The 15,161-nt window shown below is 49.3% G+C and overlaps 1 protein-coding gene across 3 annotated transcripts in view; it reads left to right on the top strand.

Annotated features, from left to right (window-relative positions):
• Positions 1 to 15,161, top strand: part of LDLRAD3 (low density lipoprotein receptor class A domain containing 3) — a 220,788-nt gene that overhangs the window by 57,672 nt on the left and 147,955 nt on the right. For all 3 annotated transcript variants that reach the window (XM_027580798.2, XM_027580799.2, XM_027580800.2), the window contains one exon: positions 11,143 to 11,289. In XM_027580798.2, coding sequence (XP_027436599.1) covers positions 11,143 to 11,289 — 147 coding nt within the window. The remainder of the gene's footprint in view (positions 1 to 11,142; positions 11,290 to 15,161) is intronic.

The following is a 15,161-nucleotide window of genomic DNA, read 5'->3' on the forward strand; positions in this document are numbered from 1 at the left end:
TAAATACTGCTTAACTCTGGCACTTGCTAGATGTACAAACATCATTTGCTCAAGAAGTCAGCTAATTCCTCGTGATGGAGGGCCTGTCTTCGCGCCCTGAGCAGAGGGAGTGTGCCCGTGTGAGCAGATTGTAGAAGCTGGCTGGACCGGTTTAATGGGTTAAACTACTTAAGAAAATTTAAGAAGACGCCACCAGTTAGTATGTATTCCGCCCTTGCTTGGTGGTAACAGGCTGGCGTTTGTGATTTCCCTGGCAGAGTTCCTCCCTTGATCGGAAGTGAGAAACCAAACCACCGTTCATTTGCTCAGGCATGATAGAAGATTGTGGATAATTGGAGTGAACCCGAGAGGCCCTTGAGTCCCTAGGGAACGGGAGGCAGGTCTGATGCCGGGCATCCTGGAGGTTACTTCCTCTAGTTGCAAAGGTGGATGGGACCGGCGGTGTCTGAGCAGAGGCAAGAGCAGTGTCATCCAGGGTCTGGGAACCTGCCTTTTGACAGACTGGTTGATCTCTGGGTCTGAAGTCCCTCTGTACTGAAAAAGGAGGAACTGCCTTGAGTACCTGCCTCGCAGGGATGTTTTTGGTTCTGTAGGGGAGGAGCTCTATGTAATCCCAGGTATTATTTTTAAATGCTGAAGAATGTATCTAGGACAGGCAGATGGCCAGTGTTTGCCTGCCATGGGGACTGGGTCTGTGTCCACAGAAGCAGGAATAGCAAGTTGAGAATTAAAAAGGAACTTGGACGTCATCTGTTCCTGCCTGATTTTACACATGGGAAAACTGAGGCCTGGGGATGCGGAGCAACTTCTCCAGATCCTGATGGTGAAGCCCACGTACCTTTCTCTTTTGACCTGTGCCATAACCACGTTGTCCCGAAGGGTGGAGTCATGTTTATAGTTTGGCTGCTCTTAAAGATCCCTAGGGATGATCCAAGAAGTGCTACTTATTTCTTAGGAATTAGCAAACTGAGACTGGTGTGTGTTAGAAGAGACACAGTCAAGGTCACGTTGTGAGCTCCTCAGCTATGTTCTTAGAACCCAGGGTCTGTCCCCCCAAGTCTCCTTTTTTTGCGCCTAGGTGTCATGGGCTCTTAGGCAGCCGGCCCCGCTTGCCCAGGCTGTGCCCTTTCCAGGGAGGCAGGTAGAGAAAAGGGCCCTGGCCTCTGAGTACCAGTGTCAGTACCAGCTCTATGAGGAGAGTCAGGGAGAATGCATGGAGGCAAGGAAGAAGTAACCAATACCAGTCTGGTTTATTGAACCCCAAGTATCCGCCAACTACTCTATTATATTTACTATATCCCTTTATCTATTATATGTATAGATATTCTCTCTGTCTGTCCCTCAGCAACCCTGCCCAGGAGGTGGGGTTGCCCCAGTTTTGCAAGTGGGGAACTTTAGCTCAGAGAGAGTAGCTCACTTGTCTGAAGTCACACAGCTGGAGAGAGGCCGGCATTTGGCAGTTGTGGCTGGGCGGGCCGGATCACAGCCGGGCCCCTCTTTGCTTGGCCTCCTGCAGCCCCTCGTGGAGGAGTGAGGGGGCAGATGGCACGGGCTATTCTGAGAAAGACAGCCTCACCCACCCCGATGTCTCAGGGAGTTAGTATTTAAAAAATATCTGACCTTCTGGCTGGGCCTTGCTATTTTTATTTTCGGAATGTCATGGCTTAACGAGTTGGGTGGGTAAATCTATCTTATGAGACGTGTGTATTTTTTTTTTCCTCCACAATTTGCTGCTACTATTCTGCGGCTGTTGCTGCCTTCAGCAAATGAAAAGAGCTCATAATAGACCGAATTTCCCAGATGGATGTCCTTGCATTGGCTCTTTTTTCCCCACTGTGAACACTTGCCCCCTTTTATCTCTCATCCTTTTATAGTCGACGGGACTTTTGAAGCTAGGATATCAGTGGTAAATTGTTCCATATGTCTTTCAGAGATTTTCCTCAAATATTAGCATATTTTTTGTTCTTTGTAATAAATTTTATTAATGAAACATTTTTTTGAAGGACGGGGAAGAGTACCAAGAATAACACAAAGTCTGTGCCTTCCACCCGGCTCCATTGAATTCTGATACTCCATCATGCTTGCTTCAGATTGTTTTAAGGAAAGAAATCCTACATTTGAAGTTCATTGTGTCCCCTCTGATCCCATTCGCCAGAGGGTAACCACTCCCCTGAATTTGCTATTTTTCTTTCCTGTACATTAAAAAACAAAACAAAACACTTTTTTTTTTTTTTTTTTTTGAGAGCGAGAAAGAGAGCAGGCCCTCGAACTTGTGGGGGAGGGGCAGAGGGAGAATCTCAAGCAGATTCCCCACTGAGCGTGGATCCTGACACAGGACTCAGTCTCACGACCATGAGATCATGATCTGAGCCAGAATTGAGAGTCAGACGCTCAACCAGTTGTGCCACCCAGGCGCCCCTAAAAGAAATACTTTTGCATCTGTATGTATCCATTAAAGTCTTAGATAAGTTTTCCAGCTTGATTTTAGTGATACTCTGCAACTGGCTTTTTTTTTTTCAAGATTTTATTTATTTATTTGAGAGAGAGAGAGAGAGCAAGCACAAGAGGGGGTAGGGTCAGAGGGAGAAGCAGACACCCCACTGAGCAGGGAGCCGAATGCAGGACTTGATCCCGGGACTCTGGGATCATGACCCGAGTGGAAGGCGGTTGCTTAACCGACTGAGCCACCCAGGTGGCCCTGCAACTTGCTTTTTTTTCACTGAGCATTAGGTTTCTCAGCTTGTGGATTCATGCTACCCCAGTTTGTTACATTGAAGCCCTGGGTCATATTCCATTGTATGAATGTGTCCTGATTTTTTTCATCCATTCTCCTTTTGATGAACATTCAGTTTGTCTTGCAGTTTTATATCCTAGCGGTACCAACAATGAAGGTTCTCTTGGCTGCTGTCTCTCGTGCATTTCTCCTCAGGGCTGGGCTATGCGCCAGAAGAGGATTGGTGGGGTCAAAGGGTAGGAGCGTCTTCTGCCTCACGAGAAGTTTCCGGGTTGTTCTACTGAGTTATTCCGCCACGTGTGTGAGTTCCCGTTGCTCCCCATCATCTCACCACTTGAAAATGTCAGACTTCAAATTTTTGCAAGTCTGATGGGTGTGAAAAAGAACTTTCTGGTTCCATTAAGTACTTTTTGATTACAAGTGAGCTCGAGTATATATTGAGTGGTGTTTGAGTTTTCTCATCAGTGAAAGTACCTGTTCATACGCTCTGTCCTGTTTCCTATTGGGTGGCTTGTATTTCCTGATATAGTCTTGGAAAATCCTAGGTAGTGATCTTTGTGGGTCATAAATGCAGCAGATGCAGTCTTTCAGTTAGTGGCTTACCTTTTAAGTTTGTTTGTGGTATCTTTTGTTGACCAGGAGTTTTAGACTTTAATGTAGTCATATTTATCAGTCTTTATATGGTCTATGCTGTGTTTGAGTCTTATTTCAGAAATCCTTCCTTACCCTGAGTTCATAAAGATATGACTTTCAGCCTAAATGAAGCTCATTTTGCTTTTCTGTCCTGATTCCTTGGTTTGGTTTGGTATTTTCATTTTCCACATTTACCTTGCCTAGGTGTCTCTGTGCTGAGCGCAAGGTAGGCTGCAGAATGGCCCCAGGGACTGCAGGGATTATGACAGCCATCCCCGGGCAGATAGGGCTGAGCTGAACCTGGGGTCAGAGCAGAATCCTTCTTGACCCTGTGGCTGTTTCTGAGAGGTGCTTAAGTGCAGGGTTGATTGGCCCTCTCTTAAGCCTGGCTTATCGTCAAGCCTGATAAAATTGGTCATAAAGCTGTCCCCTGTCTCGTCCTTCAGAGTAGCTTCACTGCCTGATTTGCACTTCCTGCTGCTGCTGATTGCACAGCTAAAAAGACGGAAGGCTTTCTCACCAGGGCCCGACACCCTGGGCCTGACTTGCAGCCAACCCTTGGCGAGGGCGCCGGTGTGCCTAAGAGTTCATCTGGTGGTTCTTCACTTCTGTCCCTTTCCTCCTATGTGCTCAGAAGTGTCTGCAGACCCGATCTCATTTACCCATTGTATTTTGGAAATATAAATGGATATTCAAGTAGGATTTAGATAAAGTCACAGAACATGAGAGGGTCAGAATTGGAAGGGGCCGGATGCATCATGCCTGTTTCAGTCAGCAGGTGTTTACAGAGCCTCTGCTGGGTGCCTGGCACCTCGCTAGCTGCTGACCACACAGGGAGAGCAGGTTAGCTAAGAATGGTTTTAACGTTTTTAAACAGTGAAAAAAATTCAACATTTGCAGTAGCTTTTGATGATAGGGAACACTAACTTTGAACTTTAGTCAAGTGCAATGTTACCTGCCCCTCTCCCCCCCCTGCAAATTCTGTTCTTCTCATTAGTAGCTCTATATTATGGAAAATTGTTCTCAATTATTAGAACATTTTGAATTTCACCAATAAAAATTTTGTGGAGTATTTTTTCCCCTCCTTTTATGTAAGTACCTGTATATCTTTAATTTGGCCTCCTGTCTCACACAGCCTAAAATATTTGTGGCCTGGCCTGAAAAGTTGACAGACCTCTGTGCTAGGTGCTAGCTGTGTGAATTTGGGCAGGTTACTTCTTCGGTCTCTGTTTCCTTGTCTGCAAAACGGACTGCCTGTTTCATAGGGCTGTTGTAAAGGAATAAGAAGAACTGATGTCAGACTCCTGCCCTGTGTTGAGAGCTGCAGGAGAAGATGTTAGTTAGATCTTCCCTAGGGAAAAGTCAGTAATAACCGGTAATAACCAATTTCTTAAGGGCTCTTAAGGGGAGCCAAGGAGGGACAGGGAGCAGGGTGTGGTGGGGCTCCGTGCCCACCTCTGAGGCTCAGCACCACGAGGAGCCTCGCCCTCCATCCTTGCCATCTAGCACCCCCCCCCCCCGCCGCCGCCGAGCTGTGGACCGTCCTTGCAGGGGCTGCATCCTGAAGGCTCTGCAAATCCCCACGACATTAATGCCATTCGTACATAATTTTCCTCATGAAATGCAATGAAGCATAACTAAAAAATGTAAGTAACAGCTTCAGGCCCTTAATGAGGCTATAAATATGGGACAAAAATAATTTATAAAGCTATTTCCTGGTGAAGAGCTGTCCTTTTCCTAGACCTCTTCACTCTCTCTTTGCTTGCCCCATCAATACTGGCCACCGGCTTGCTTCACTAACTCATTTTGGGAAGGAAACAAAACATTTATCATCTTGCAGGGGTTGCTGTTTTGCATTTCCTGCAAAGAGCAAATAAGAAACGTGTGAAGTGCAGATGCTGGGCAGACAGCTAGCCTCACTCACTGCTCAGGTGACTTGCTCCATCCATCAGTTGTTCCTGCAGCAAAATTACACCTGATCTTCCTTCAGTGCCACTGTAAATAGGATGCATTTACGTGTAAATGTGGATTCTGTGTAAATGAGACATTTTATACCTTGTCACCAGTTTCCCTGGGCTGTATCTTCCTTGAACAGATGGGTAGGCAGAGTTTGGGGCTACTGGCCTGTTCTCCCGGGGCAGAGCTGTGTGCAGAGTTAGGGCGAGAGACCTGGCTATGCGTTAGGTACTGGAAGCCAGAGGCTCACGCTCACCCTGGGCTCCCTTTTGATGACAGCCCGGAGGGGAGCTCAGCAGGAAGCTGTTTGTCTGATGAGAGCGGAATGGCTCTGGGCTGTGCTTGGGACAGATGTCTCTGGTTCCGGATGCCACCACATGGAGCAGTGTGGAGTCCAGGGGACCTTCGGGGATCTTCCAGGCATGTTTACAAACAAATCACGGCAGACCAGCTCCCTTGGTGCTTTGCATCTTGCCAGGACATGGAACGTCTGTGCATGTCGAAGAAGGGAGTCAGCGGGTAAACAGATACTGGTTTTCCAGTGGCCCCTTAGCGTTATGCCTGTTGGCACCGGGCAGTGGGAAGAGGTGTGTTAATTCTCCGGGGAGGTTTTAGGGAGGCTCTATTTGAGAGCTGAAAAACAGCATGCGGAGCTGTCTGTACGTATGTTTGTGTCTTGCGTTGTTGTTCCTTGAGCCTGCAGACCGGATTGCCAGGAGATGGTGAATAAAAATGAAGGCAACTGGACAGAAATCGGAAGGCAGGGCCTATCAATAGCTTGCAGATGTCAGTTCTGCTCTGCATCGTGGCCAGGAGCGTCCCGGGAGGGGGGATTAGTGGAGGGAGAGAGCAGAGCCTGTGGAGGCCCCCGGCAGGTAGAATAGATTTCCCATTTCTCAGCTGGAAAAGTCGACATCACTAACAGTGCACGTTCCAGAAGGGGAGTTTGGGTGGATGCAGCAGCTGTCTTGAGATTTTGCAGTTGCTTCAGTCTCGGCCCCCTCATCAAATATAAATTTGTGGGTGCCAGAAGTTTTGGAAGAAGCTGCTGCAGCAGGATGTTTGCCTTTGCCCGCTGGGGGAGGACTTGGAATTTTTTTTTCGTTCTTGGTGCAGATGGTGGAGTTATTTTAAGTTTAAGTGATGTGCTGCAGTGAAAATGGGCAACTCTTTCATTTTTCAGCTTAATGAAAGAAGAAAAGGGAGAAGGAGAAACCCCAGCTAGCCAACTGCGTGCTAATGCTTGTCTTTTTTGGATTCTAAATGTGTCCCACGACACGGAGATGGGATAAATATTTCAGCCACTAGAAAGTCCTGCTGTCGGGCTGGAAAGATTTCTTACCTGTTTTAAAGCAGAAGGGGTAGTAATTTACCTGCACACATCCAGACACCCCCATGTTCCTTATTTTTAACTATGTATGTCCAGATCCCACTCGCTTTCTTGGGGATGAGGCAGGGAGTGGATGGAACTTTGCAAGGAAGAGTGTGGAGGGTGGGAATGAATCATAAGCGAACGCTTGGTTATCTTCTTAGAGCACCCACAGACACCTGCTGGGGACCTACTGGGCACCGGGGGCCAGGGATGTGCTGAATGAAACGGCACGCCTCTGCCTTCTGGAGGGTGCGGCCTGGTGGGGGGGTGGGGAAGTATAGACGCGGCAGTAAGCACAGAAGGGATAAAGGACAACACAGGACACTGTCAGAGTGAAAAACCGGGGGGACCCGCATTAGACTGGGTGTCAGTGAAGAGGTCTTGGCTATTTTTTTTTTAAGATTTTATTTATTTATTTGAGAGAGAGAATGAGATAGAGTGCATGAGAGGGAGGAGGGTCAGAGGGAGAAGCAGACTCCCTGCTGAGCAGGGAGCCTGATGTAGGACTCGATCCCGGGACTCCAGGATCATGACCTGAGCCGAAGGCAGTCGCTTAACCAACTGAGCCACCCAGGCGCCCGAGGTCTTGGCTATTAAGTGATGGAAAGCCAAGGGCTGAAGGACGAGCCGCAAGATAGCCCGATGCATGAGTTTGCTTCGGCTGCCATAGTAAAGTGCCACAGAGTGGCTGGCTCAAACAACAGCAATGTGTGTCCGCACAGGTCTGAGCTCAAGGTTGGGGTAGGGCTGGTTTCTTCTGGGGCCTCTCTCCTTGGCTTGCAGATGGCTGTCTTCTCCCTCTGTCCTCCCGTGGTCCCTCCGTGTGTGTCTGTGTCTCGCCTCTTCTTATAAGGGCACCAGTCATGTTGTATCAGGGCCTGTTCGCATGACCACATTTTACGTTAATCACCTCTTTAAAGACCCTGTCCCCAAATATAGCCACATTCTGAGGTACTAGGGGATAGGACTTCAGCATATTGAATGGGGGTGGGGCGCACAGTTGAACCTGTAACACCAGGTGAAGGGTGGGCGGAGGAATGGGGTCAGCAGGCAGCCGCGCGTGGAGTCCTCGGTGCTGGGAGGACACTCCTCATCAAGGAGGTGAGGTTGCAGAGGTGGACAGGGCGGATCATGACAGGCCGTGGAAACCATGGCTCGAGTCATAGGTTTATTAATCAGGGCTCTGAGAGGCCGTTGGTAGCACTTTAAAATCCCACTGTGCTGTGAGGAAGAAGGAACTGGGGGGCATGAGAAGAGACATGGTTTCCTCAGACTTCCTGAATTTCTCGGCCTCGGCACCATAGACATTTCAGGCCGGATGATTCTTTGTTGTGAGGGGCGGCTTTCTGCATTGCCGATTGCAGCTTTCCTGGCCTCAACTCCCAACCAAAAATGTCTCCAGACACTGCCTGTGTCCCCCGGAGTCGGGGGGAGGTGGCGCAGGGGGGAGGAGTGGGACAGAATGGTCCCCTGTTGAGAACCACCTGTTTAAAGGGGACAAGAAGACATGGCGGTTTGGAATGGGATGGTGCCACTTTAATAAAGCACATCGGATGGGTTTAAGGAAGATCTTCAAATTCAGAGCCAACAGGATTTAACTTCTCTTTGCCTTGGTTTTTCCTCATGCTTTTGAGTTTGGTGATATGGTCACTTTCCTGGAGCACAAGGCCCTGTGCCCTGTGCATGTGTCGCGGAGTTGCTCGGAAGTGCACAGAATGTTCTCTGGTCCTGTCCCTAAACCTCCGCAAGCCCGTGCCTGGCAGGACCACCTGTGTGTCACGGGCGGATATTTAGTGTCTGCTCTACGCCCTCTCATTTGTCAAGTCCATGTCCTGCCAGCCCATGGACTCTGGGGAGCAAGCACTTTGGAAACTAATCTGACCGATTTTCTGGCTCCGGAAATCTGTTTATTAGAGCAAGATTTCACAGTTGCAGTGACTTTTCCAGGGGGCTTGCCTTCAAGGAGCCAGCTCTACAAAGGCAAGTGTAAGTGATTTCCAAACCAAACAGAATGACAGTTACGTTCTAGAGCCCTGAAGACTTCCCGGGGAGCTTGCTGGTGAAGCCCAGAGCAGTTGTGAGTCAACAGGTGGAATGGGTGGGCGTTCTGGGTTGTGCATTCCGTGTCTGGCTGGGATCCAGCACCTGGCCATCCCTCCAGGCTTCTCTCCTACGATTCCCTTTCTCCTGTGATTGCTCTTCCCCGAAGGTGGTGAATTGGCTTCACATTTTTCTCAAGGTTGGCGGTGGTGTTTTGGAGTCCAGTCTTGAGAGGGAGTCCCATGCTGAGTGTGGGCTCAGGGGACAGAGTGCCGTGACGCATCACGCCTGCCCTGGTGCTGGAGTAGGGGAAATAGTGGCACGATATGTTTGCAGTCCCTAACAATCAGAGCTGTGCGGTTTTTATTCCGTCCCCTTCAGTGCGCTGGGCTGAGCCTCCCTGCGTTCTTTTCTTCGGGCCTGAAGGGCCCTGTATTTCATCTCTCCATCTGTCAACCGCCACTGTAAATGCCACCTCTTTCCTGGAAACTTTCCTTAACGCCCTGGTTTTTTACTTTATCTTAAGATAAAGGGGGGGGGGCGCATTCAATGGCTTTTCAAAGTGAGGAAGTGTCATGATCGATTTGCTCTTTAGAAAGGTCCTGCTGGCCACAGAGGAGGACGTGGGGGGGTGGGGTGGGGAGGCCAAGCTGGGGGACTGTGGCGGCCTGCTGGTAGGGGCTGGAGGTCACTTGGGCTGGAGGCGAGCCTGTGGCACTGTGATCGGCATGCGGGGCTTGGTGGGGGTGGGGTGGGTTGGCCCTCCGTGTGGCGGAGTGAGGAGGGGTCAGGGAGATGTTCAGGGTTCTAGCGTGGGTAGTTGGGGCAGGGTGAGGCCCCTCCTCACTTACAGCTTCTGTTCTAGAATTCTTCAGTGAACTACGGAAGCTTATTTGCAGTAGAGAGACATGCACGTAGATATTAATTCAGCGCAGCGGGGTGGGTGGTCTACGAGGAATATCCGTGGCTGACGTGGTTCTGCTTGCCTGTGACCGTGTCCTTTCCAATTTGTTGTTACCTACTTGTTCCGTTGTAAAATATTTTTAGTATCGCCTCGGTAGCATTAAAACTACACAACAAAGTGAGGGCTCATTTCTGCTTGGAGAAGTCGGGGAGCAGTTCATAGAGTAACAGATGTATGCGAAAGGGTACGTAGGGTTTTATTTGGAGACTCACAGGTAAAAATAAGAAGCTACGCAAAGGCTAGTGGCATGAAACAGAGGTCATGTCAGGGATCTGGCATGAGATGCTTCTCTTTGGTAAAGCTTGTGAAAGAGGATCGTGGGCCCTGCTCTGCTCCTCTGGTCCCAGGCAGATCTAGGCATCCCTCTTTCTCTGCACCTGGCAGTAAGATCATTAGCATACCCTCATGGCTTCCTGGCCTGAAGGGGGGTAGCCCCAGTGTTCAACTCCAAATGTTAGGACCTGCACAGGTATCTGGTCATGAATGTTCAGTAAATGCTTATTGAAGATTCAGGAGGAACCCGTGGAGGCCCTGATCTTTTTCTCTCCTTTTCCCCTAAGACAACTTAACTTCCAGATGGCTCCTTATCTCCTGGCCATTGACCACACTGGCTCAGACCCATGAGGTTCGTCAGATCCTGGCTCCCTTGAAAATCTGCCCTGGGGCCCGTTGGTGGATGAATTCAGCACTCCCACCCCCATGACCTTGGCTTTCCCTGTTTGCTTTCCAGCCTAAGACTTGGCCCTTTCTGGTCAGGGCCTTGGCAGTTGGTGACTGTGCTCAGTGGAGTGGGATCTAAATCTTGGGGCTTGGTTCTAAACCTCCAGGAACTCTTGGCGAATAGTCCAGTGACCTCGGTGTCCCCCGAGGGGGTTAGAAGGCCTGAGTTCAAGCTTCACTTTGGCCTTTCCTCCCCATGTGACCTCTGGTGGGTTGGTGGGCTGAAGGGAAATGGTCTTCCAGTGTTCCTGCTGACTGGCCCAGGTTCAAATATTCAGTGGTTGTAGGGTCCCGGAGTCCAAGGCCTGGAAGGAGCCCACAGTTCCTGCTGTTGGAGGCAGTGGGGGAGCCCAGTGCTCACTCCTGACTTGGAAGCTTTCTTTTTAGCCACTGCTGATGGCCTGGAAGAATGTTTGGGTTTTACCGAGTTTTTCGACAGAGAAAGAAGAAAGTCAGTGAGCACCTGCCATGTGCTGAGCACCTGCTACAGGCATTCCCCATATTTTTCCATTTAGTTCTCTTAGAGTGCCTGGGGTGGGGTGGGCTATCAGTCCATTGTGCAGATGAGGAAACTGAGGCCCAGGGAAGTCAGGGCACCCACCGGAAGTCTCACGTACATGACCCACGTCGAACAAGAGCCCGTTCGGGGTGGGGGGTGTGTGTGTGTGTGTGGCTCCTTGCCACCTCTGCCTGTCTGACCTCCCCGTCCCCTCTCTCCTGCAGAGAGCCAGCTGCTCCCTGGGAACAACTTCACCAACGAGTGCAACATTCCGGGCAACTTCATGTGTGGCAACGGGCGGTGCATCCCCGGCGCCTGGCAGTGTGATGGGCTGCCCGACTGCTTTGACAAGAGTGATGAGAAGGAGTGCCGTGAGTGGCCAGGCCCTTTGCCGGGGTGGGGGTGGGGAAAGTCCTGGGGCCGCGGGGACGAGGGCCTGATCTGGCTCAGACCCTGCCCACTCCGCGTGCTGCAGGCTGGTGGGTTTGGGGCTCTGGCCAGCAGCCCAGCCCCCCCCCCCACTACGTAGCTCTGCCAGGGACAGCAGAGGACCCCTTCACCAGGCTCTACTAACCCCCACCCTGGGGCGCTGTCTTTTTTGCTTTTGCTTTACATACGAGGACTCTGAGACTCCCAGGGGTGATGTAGCTTCAGCATCTCCCACCTAGCAAGGAGCAGATCTGGATTTGAACTCAGGGCTGCCTGACCCCAAGGCCTGGGCTGGTAACCATCTTTCACGTCTTGTACGCTGTGAAATGTTCTTTCTGGCTGAATAAGGCGTAGCATCATGCCAAGTAGCCCACACGGAGCTGGTGGCGAGTAGATAGTAATTTGCTGCCACCTGCCCTTTCCTCTGCCTGTATGGCCTGGGCATCCCCTCCAAATGGGCACCACCAGGAGCTGGCGGTTCTTTCTTATCCTCCCCACCTGCCTCCTTCTTCAGCCTCTTTTCTGTTCTGTGCCCTCGAAATATGCACGAGATTGGAGTCTGTGGTGATCTACAAGAAAGGAGGGACCGGATGGGAGTGAGGGTGTCTGGGGTGTCGGATGATCACGCTCCCTGCCCTGTAGAGTGTAGTTCTCTTCTGCCCCAAAGTTGGGCGCTGCAGAGTGAGCTCGGCTCCAGCACCCTGGCAGGCGGGAGTGACACCTGAGGAGTGCTGGGCCCAGGGTTCCCTTGTGGGTCACTGCCTTGGGACCACACAGCTGGACACTGGTTCTTGCTTGGCTCATCTGTGGGCTTCAGGCACCAGGCCCCAGGGCCTCACTGACAGGAGAACTGTGTGTTCTGGCTCCGAATCTGCTCTCTTTCTGGAAGCCAGCTGAGGAAATGGCTGAGGAGATGATAATTTGAACTTTCACGTAGCTGTTACTGGGATTCGAGGCCCAGTCTGTTGACGCACGGGAAGGAAAACTGGGTTGGAGCCCACCTCTGGAGCCAGCCTGCCCACCCTCATGCTGCGCTCCCTTGGGCAGGCTGCCCACTCAGAGACTGGCCCTTCGTCTGTCGTGGGGTCCCGTATCCCTGCTTGCCTGCCCCTCACTCTTCAGAGAAGGTTTGGGAGGGGGTGGATTAGGAATATTTTTTTTGGGGGGGGGGAATATTCATTTTGTTTATTGCATGTGACTTTTTTCCAGACGGACCAGTATACATAATGCATTTTTATTTTTGCAGAATTTTAAAAAAAGTATTAATGTCTATTTCAGCTTTCTCTATGTCCAGGTCTTCAAAATTCCTAGAAACGTAACGTTTGTAATTTGAGTTACACATGAGATCGTGTACGTGAACTCTGTAATTTGTCCAGTTTTGAGCATTATTAAACACTCCACGAAGATGTGCAGTGAGCATTTTTGGAATACAGTGTGTCTGTGAACTCTCATAAATACTGATTTTCTTTAGCCGAGCCGAGAATATTCAGGACAGGGTCAGTTTATGAAAGCATACAGGGTTTGGACCTGAGACTTAAGTGTTATTGCCAGCTCTGTCAATAGCAGCTTTGTGATGTGAGGATACTCTGTGACATTCTGTGTCTTGTGTCAGGCCAGTTCCATGATTTCAGCATTCATGCATAAACTGGAAAAGGTGATGGAAAGAGAATATTAAAAAAAAAAAAAAGATGAGGCAGGCAGCAGCCTGGCGCTGTTGGGTTTGGTTTGGAACAGGCTTGTCTTGGCTGTTCTCGGTCTTTTTTTTTTTTTCCTCCTAACTTCCTACCCTTAACCCCCAGGCATAATAAAGACTTGATTGGCATTTATTTAGTGTTTTGATCAAAACATGATTTTAAAAACCGTGCACACAAACACACGCATTAAAGAACCTCTCCTCTGTTGCCTTTCTTTTTTTCTTTTTGTCTTTAAATTGTCGGAACAGAACATTAAAAGGTTTAGATAAGAGAGGGAAGGAAAAGAGGTCCTTTTCTAAAACAAATTCTACTTGTGTTTTGAATTTCTTCCATATTTCTTCCCAGTCCAGGGGTTGAGGATGTGAACACTGGGGACAGACGGCCCATATCCCCACGTGCCCTCCCACCCCTCTGCCCAGATCACACGTTTCGTGATCTTAGGGAAGTTACCAGGACGTTCTAGACCTTCGCCCTGGGGAGGATTGAATGAGAATGCCTTAGCCTCCTGGTGCCTCAGTGTCTTCCTAGCCAAGGTGAAGCGAGCCGGGCTTCTGGTAAGCGTTGTTGTGAAGGTTAAATGCACACTGAGCACCCAGCACGGCGCCTGGGTGTCGTGAGCGGTGTGTAAACGTTAGCTGTCATGGGTCAGTCCATACGTATGGTTTTATACAGGTGTTGTCACGGCGACGTGTGATGGAGTTACCCGCTTTTTTCCACTTCACATTAGAGGCCCTCTGCCAGGTGACCATATTTAGCCTTCACGATTGCTGTTTTGTGAGGTTGCCTCCTGTCCCATCACGTTGGTGCCGTGTACCTAACCATTGCCCTGTGGTGGCTGTTTAAACGTTTGGGGTCACTGAAGGAACTTATCCACACGTGGAGGGCAGTATACCCGGTGGCTTCAGCCCCAGCCAGGCTGGGCCCCGCTGAGGTTTTCAGGGTCCCAACTGTACCATCTTTCCGAGGGCCCTTTGAGAGCGGCTGCTGTGGAATTCAAATGCCACCTCTTGGTCCCTTCTTCGATTCTTTGGAACAGTGTGGTACTTATGGGGAGGAGAGTGAAGGTGGCTGATTTCCTCGCCACAGAGAGGTGATTGCCTCAAGTATCCTGTGAAATAACTTTGTCATTTTGAAGACGGTACACATAAAAAAGGAGAATTCTTGCCCTTTCCAAAGGGTGAGGCAAGAGCCTGGAGAGCTCTGTCGTGGTGGGACATGAGGCGGTGAGAAGGATTTTCATGAGACAGGAAGAAACTTTTCTTTTATCATGAACATAATAAAAACCACAAACTGTAAAAGTTGGGGGAATGGGGAGGAGAAAAACATGGCACCTGAAGTCTGACCTCTAGCAGAACCACTGTTAGCATCTTGGAAGTGTTCATGCAGGGCTTTCCCCAGCTGTATGCAGTGTTATATTTTGATCTTTTTCCCCGGTAACATTTTGACCTTTTAACATTTTAATGTATTTTTTCATATTTCTCCATCAGTTTTAATGGTTGCAAAAACCGTCCATTCACACGGTATCATATAGTTCATTGACTCATGATTTGGCATTTAGGTTGTTTCCAGCTTTCCACTGTTAGAAATAGTGTTCAGTGTTGTGAACCTGAGGGTAGACATGACTTTCCCCCTGTTTTGAGAGATTTTCTTAGGGTAGGTTCTCAAGTGAAATTACTGGGTCAAAGGACGGGAGCCTTTTTTGGTTCTTGAAACCAGTGCCCGCTTGTTTTGCTAAAGGTTTGTATCAGCGTGTGCTCCTTCACTGGCAACGTGTCAGAATTCTGGTTTTATTTTAGTCTTGGCAGCATGGGGTAGTATCTCTAAAAAATATTTTTTCTGGCCAATTTAGTAGAAAAGTTATATATTTTCATTTTTATTTTTTTAATTATCTAAAGAAATTGAATGTTTTCCCAGAGCCTATTTGCTAGTCATGTTTCTGACTTTGTGAAATATCTATTAATGGACTAGAATAAAATTTCCACCCGGGGTTGAGTCATTAAATTTTCCACCTTGTGAATCTGGAGAACCTCCGCCTTAGAGTTTTGAGAGAAGAGGCTCATTTTGGGGTAGTTTGAGTGAATTTCTGCTTTTGGTTGATAAAATGTCCTCAATGATCATTT

This window comes from Zalophus californianus, chromosome 11, assembly GCF_009762305.2.
Source record: "Zalophus californianus isolate mZalCal1 chromosome 11, mZalCal1.pri.v2, whole genome shotgun sequence".
Lineage (NCBI taxonomy): Eukaryota > Metazoa > Chordata > Mammalia > Carnivora > Otariidae > Zalophus > Zalophus californianus.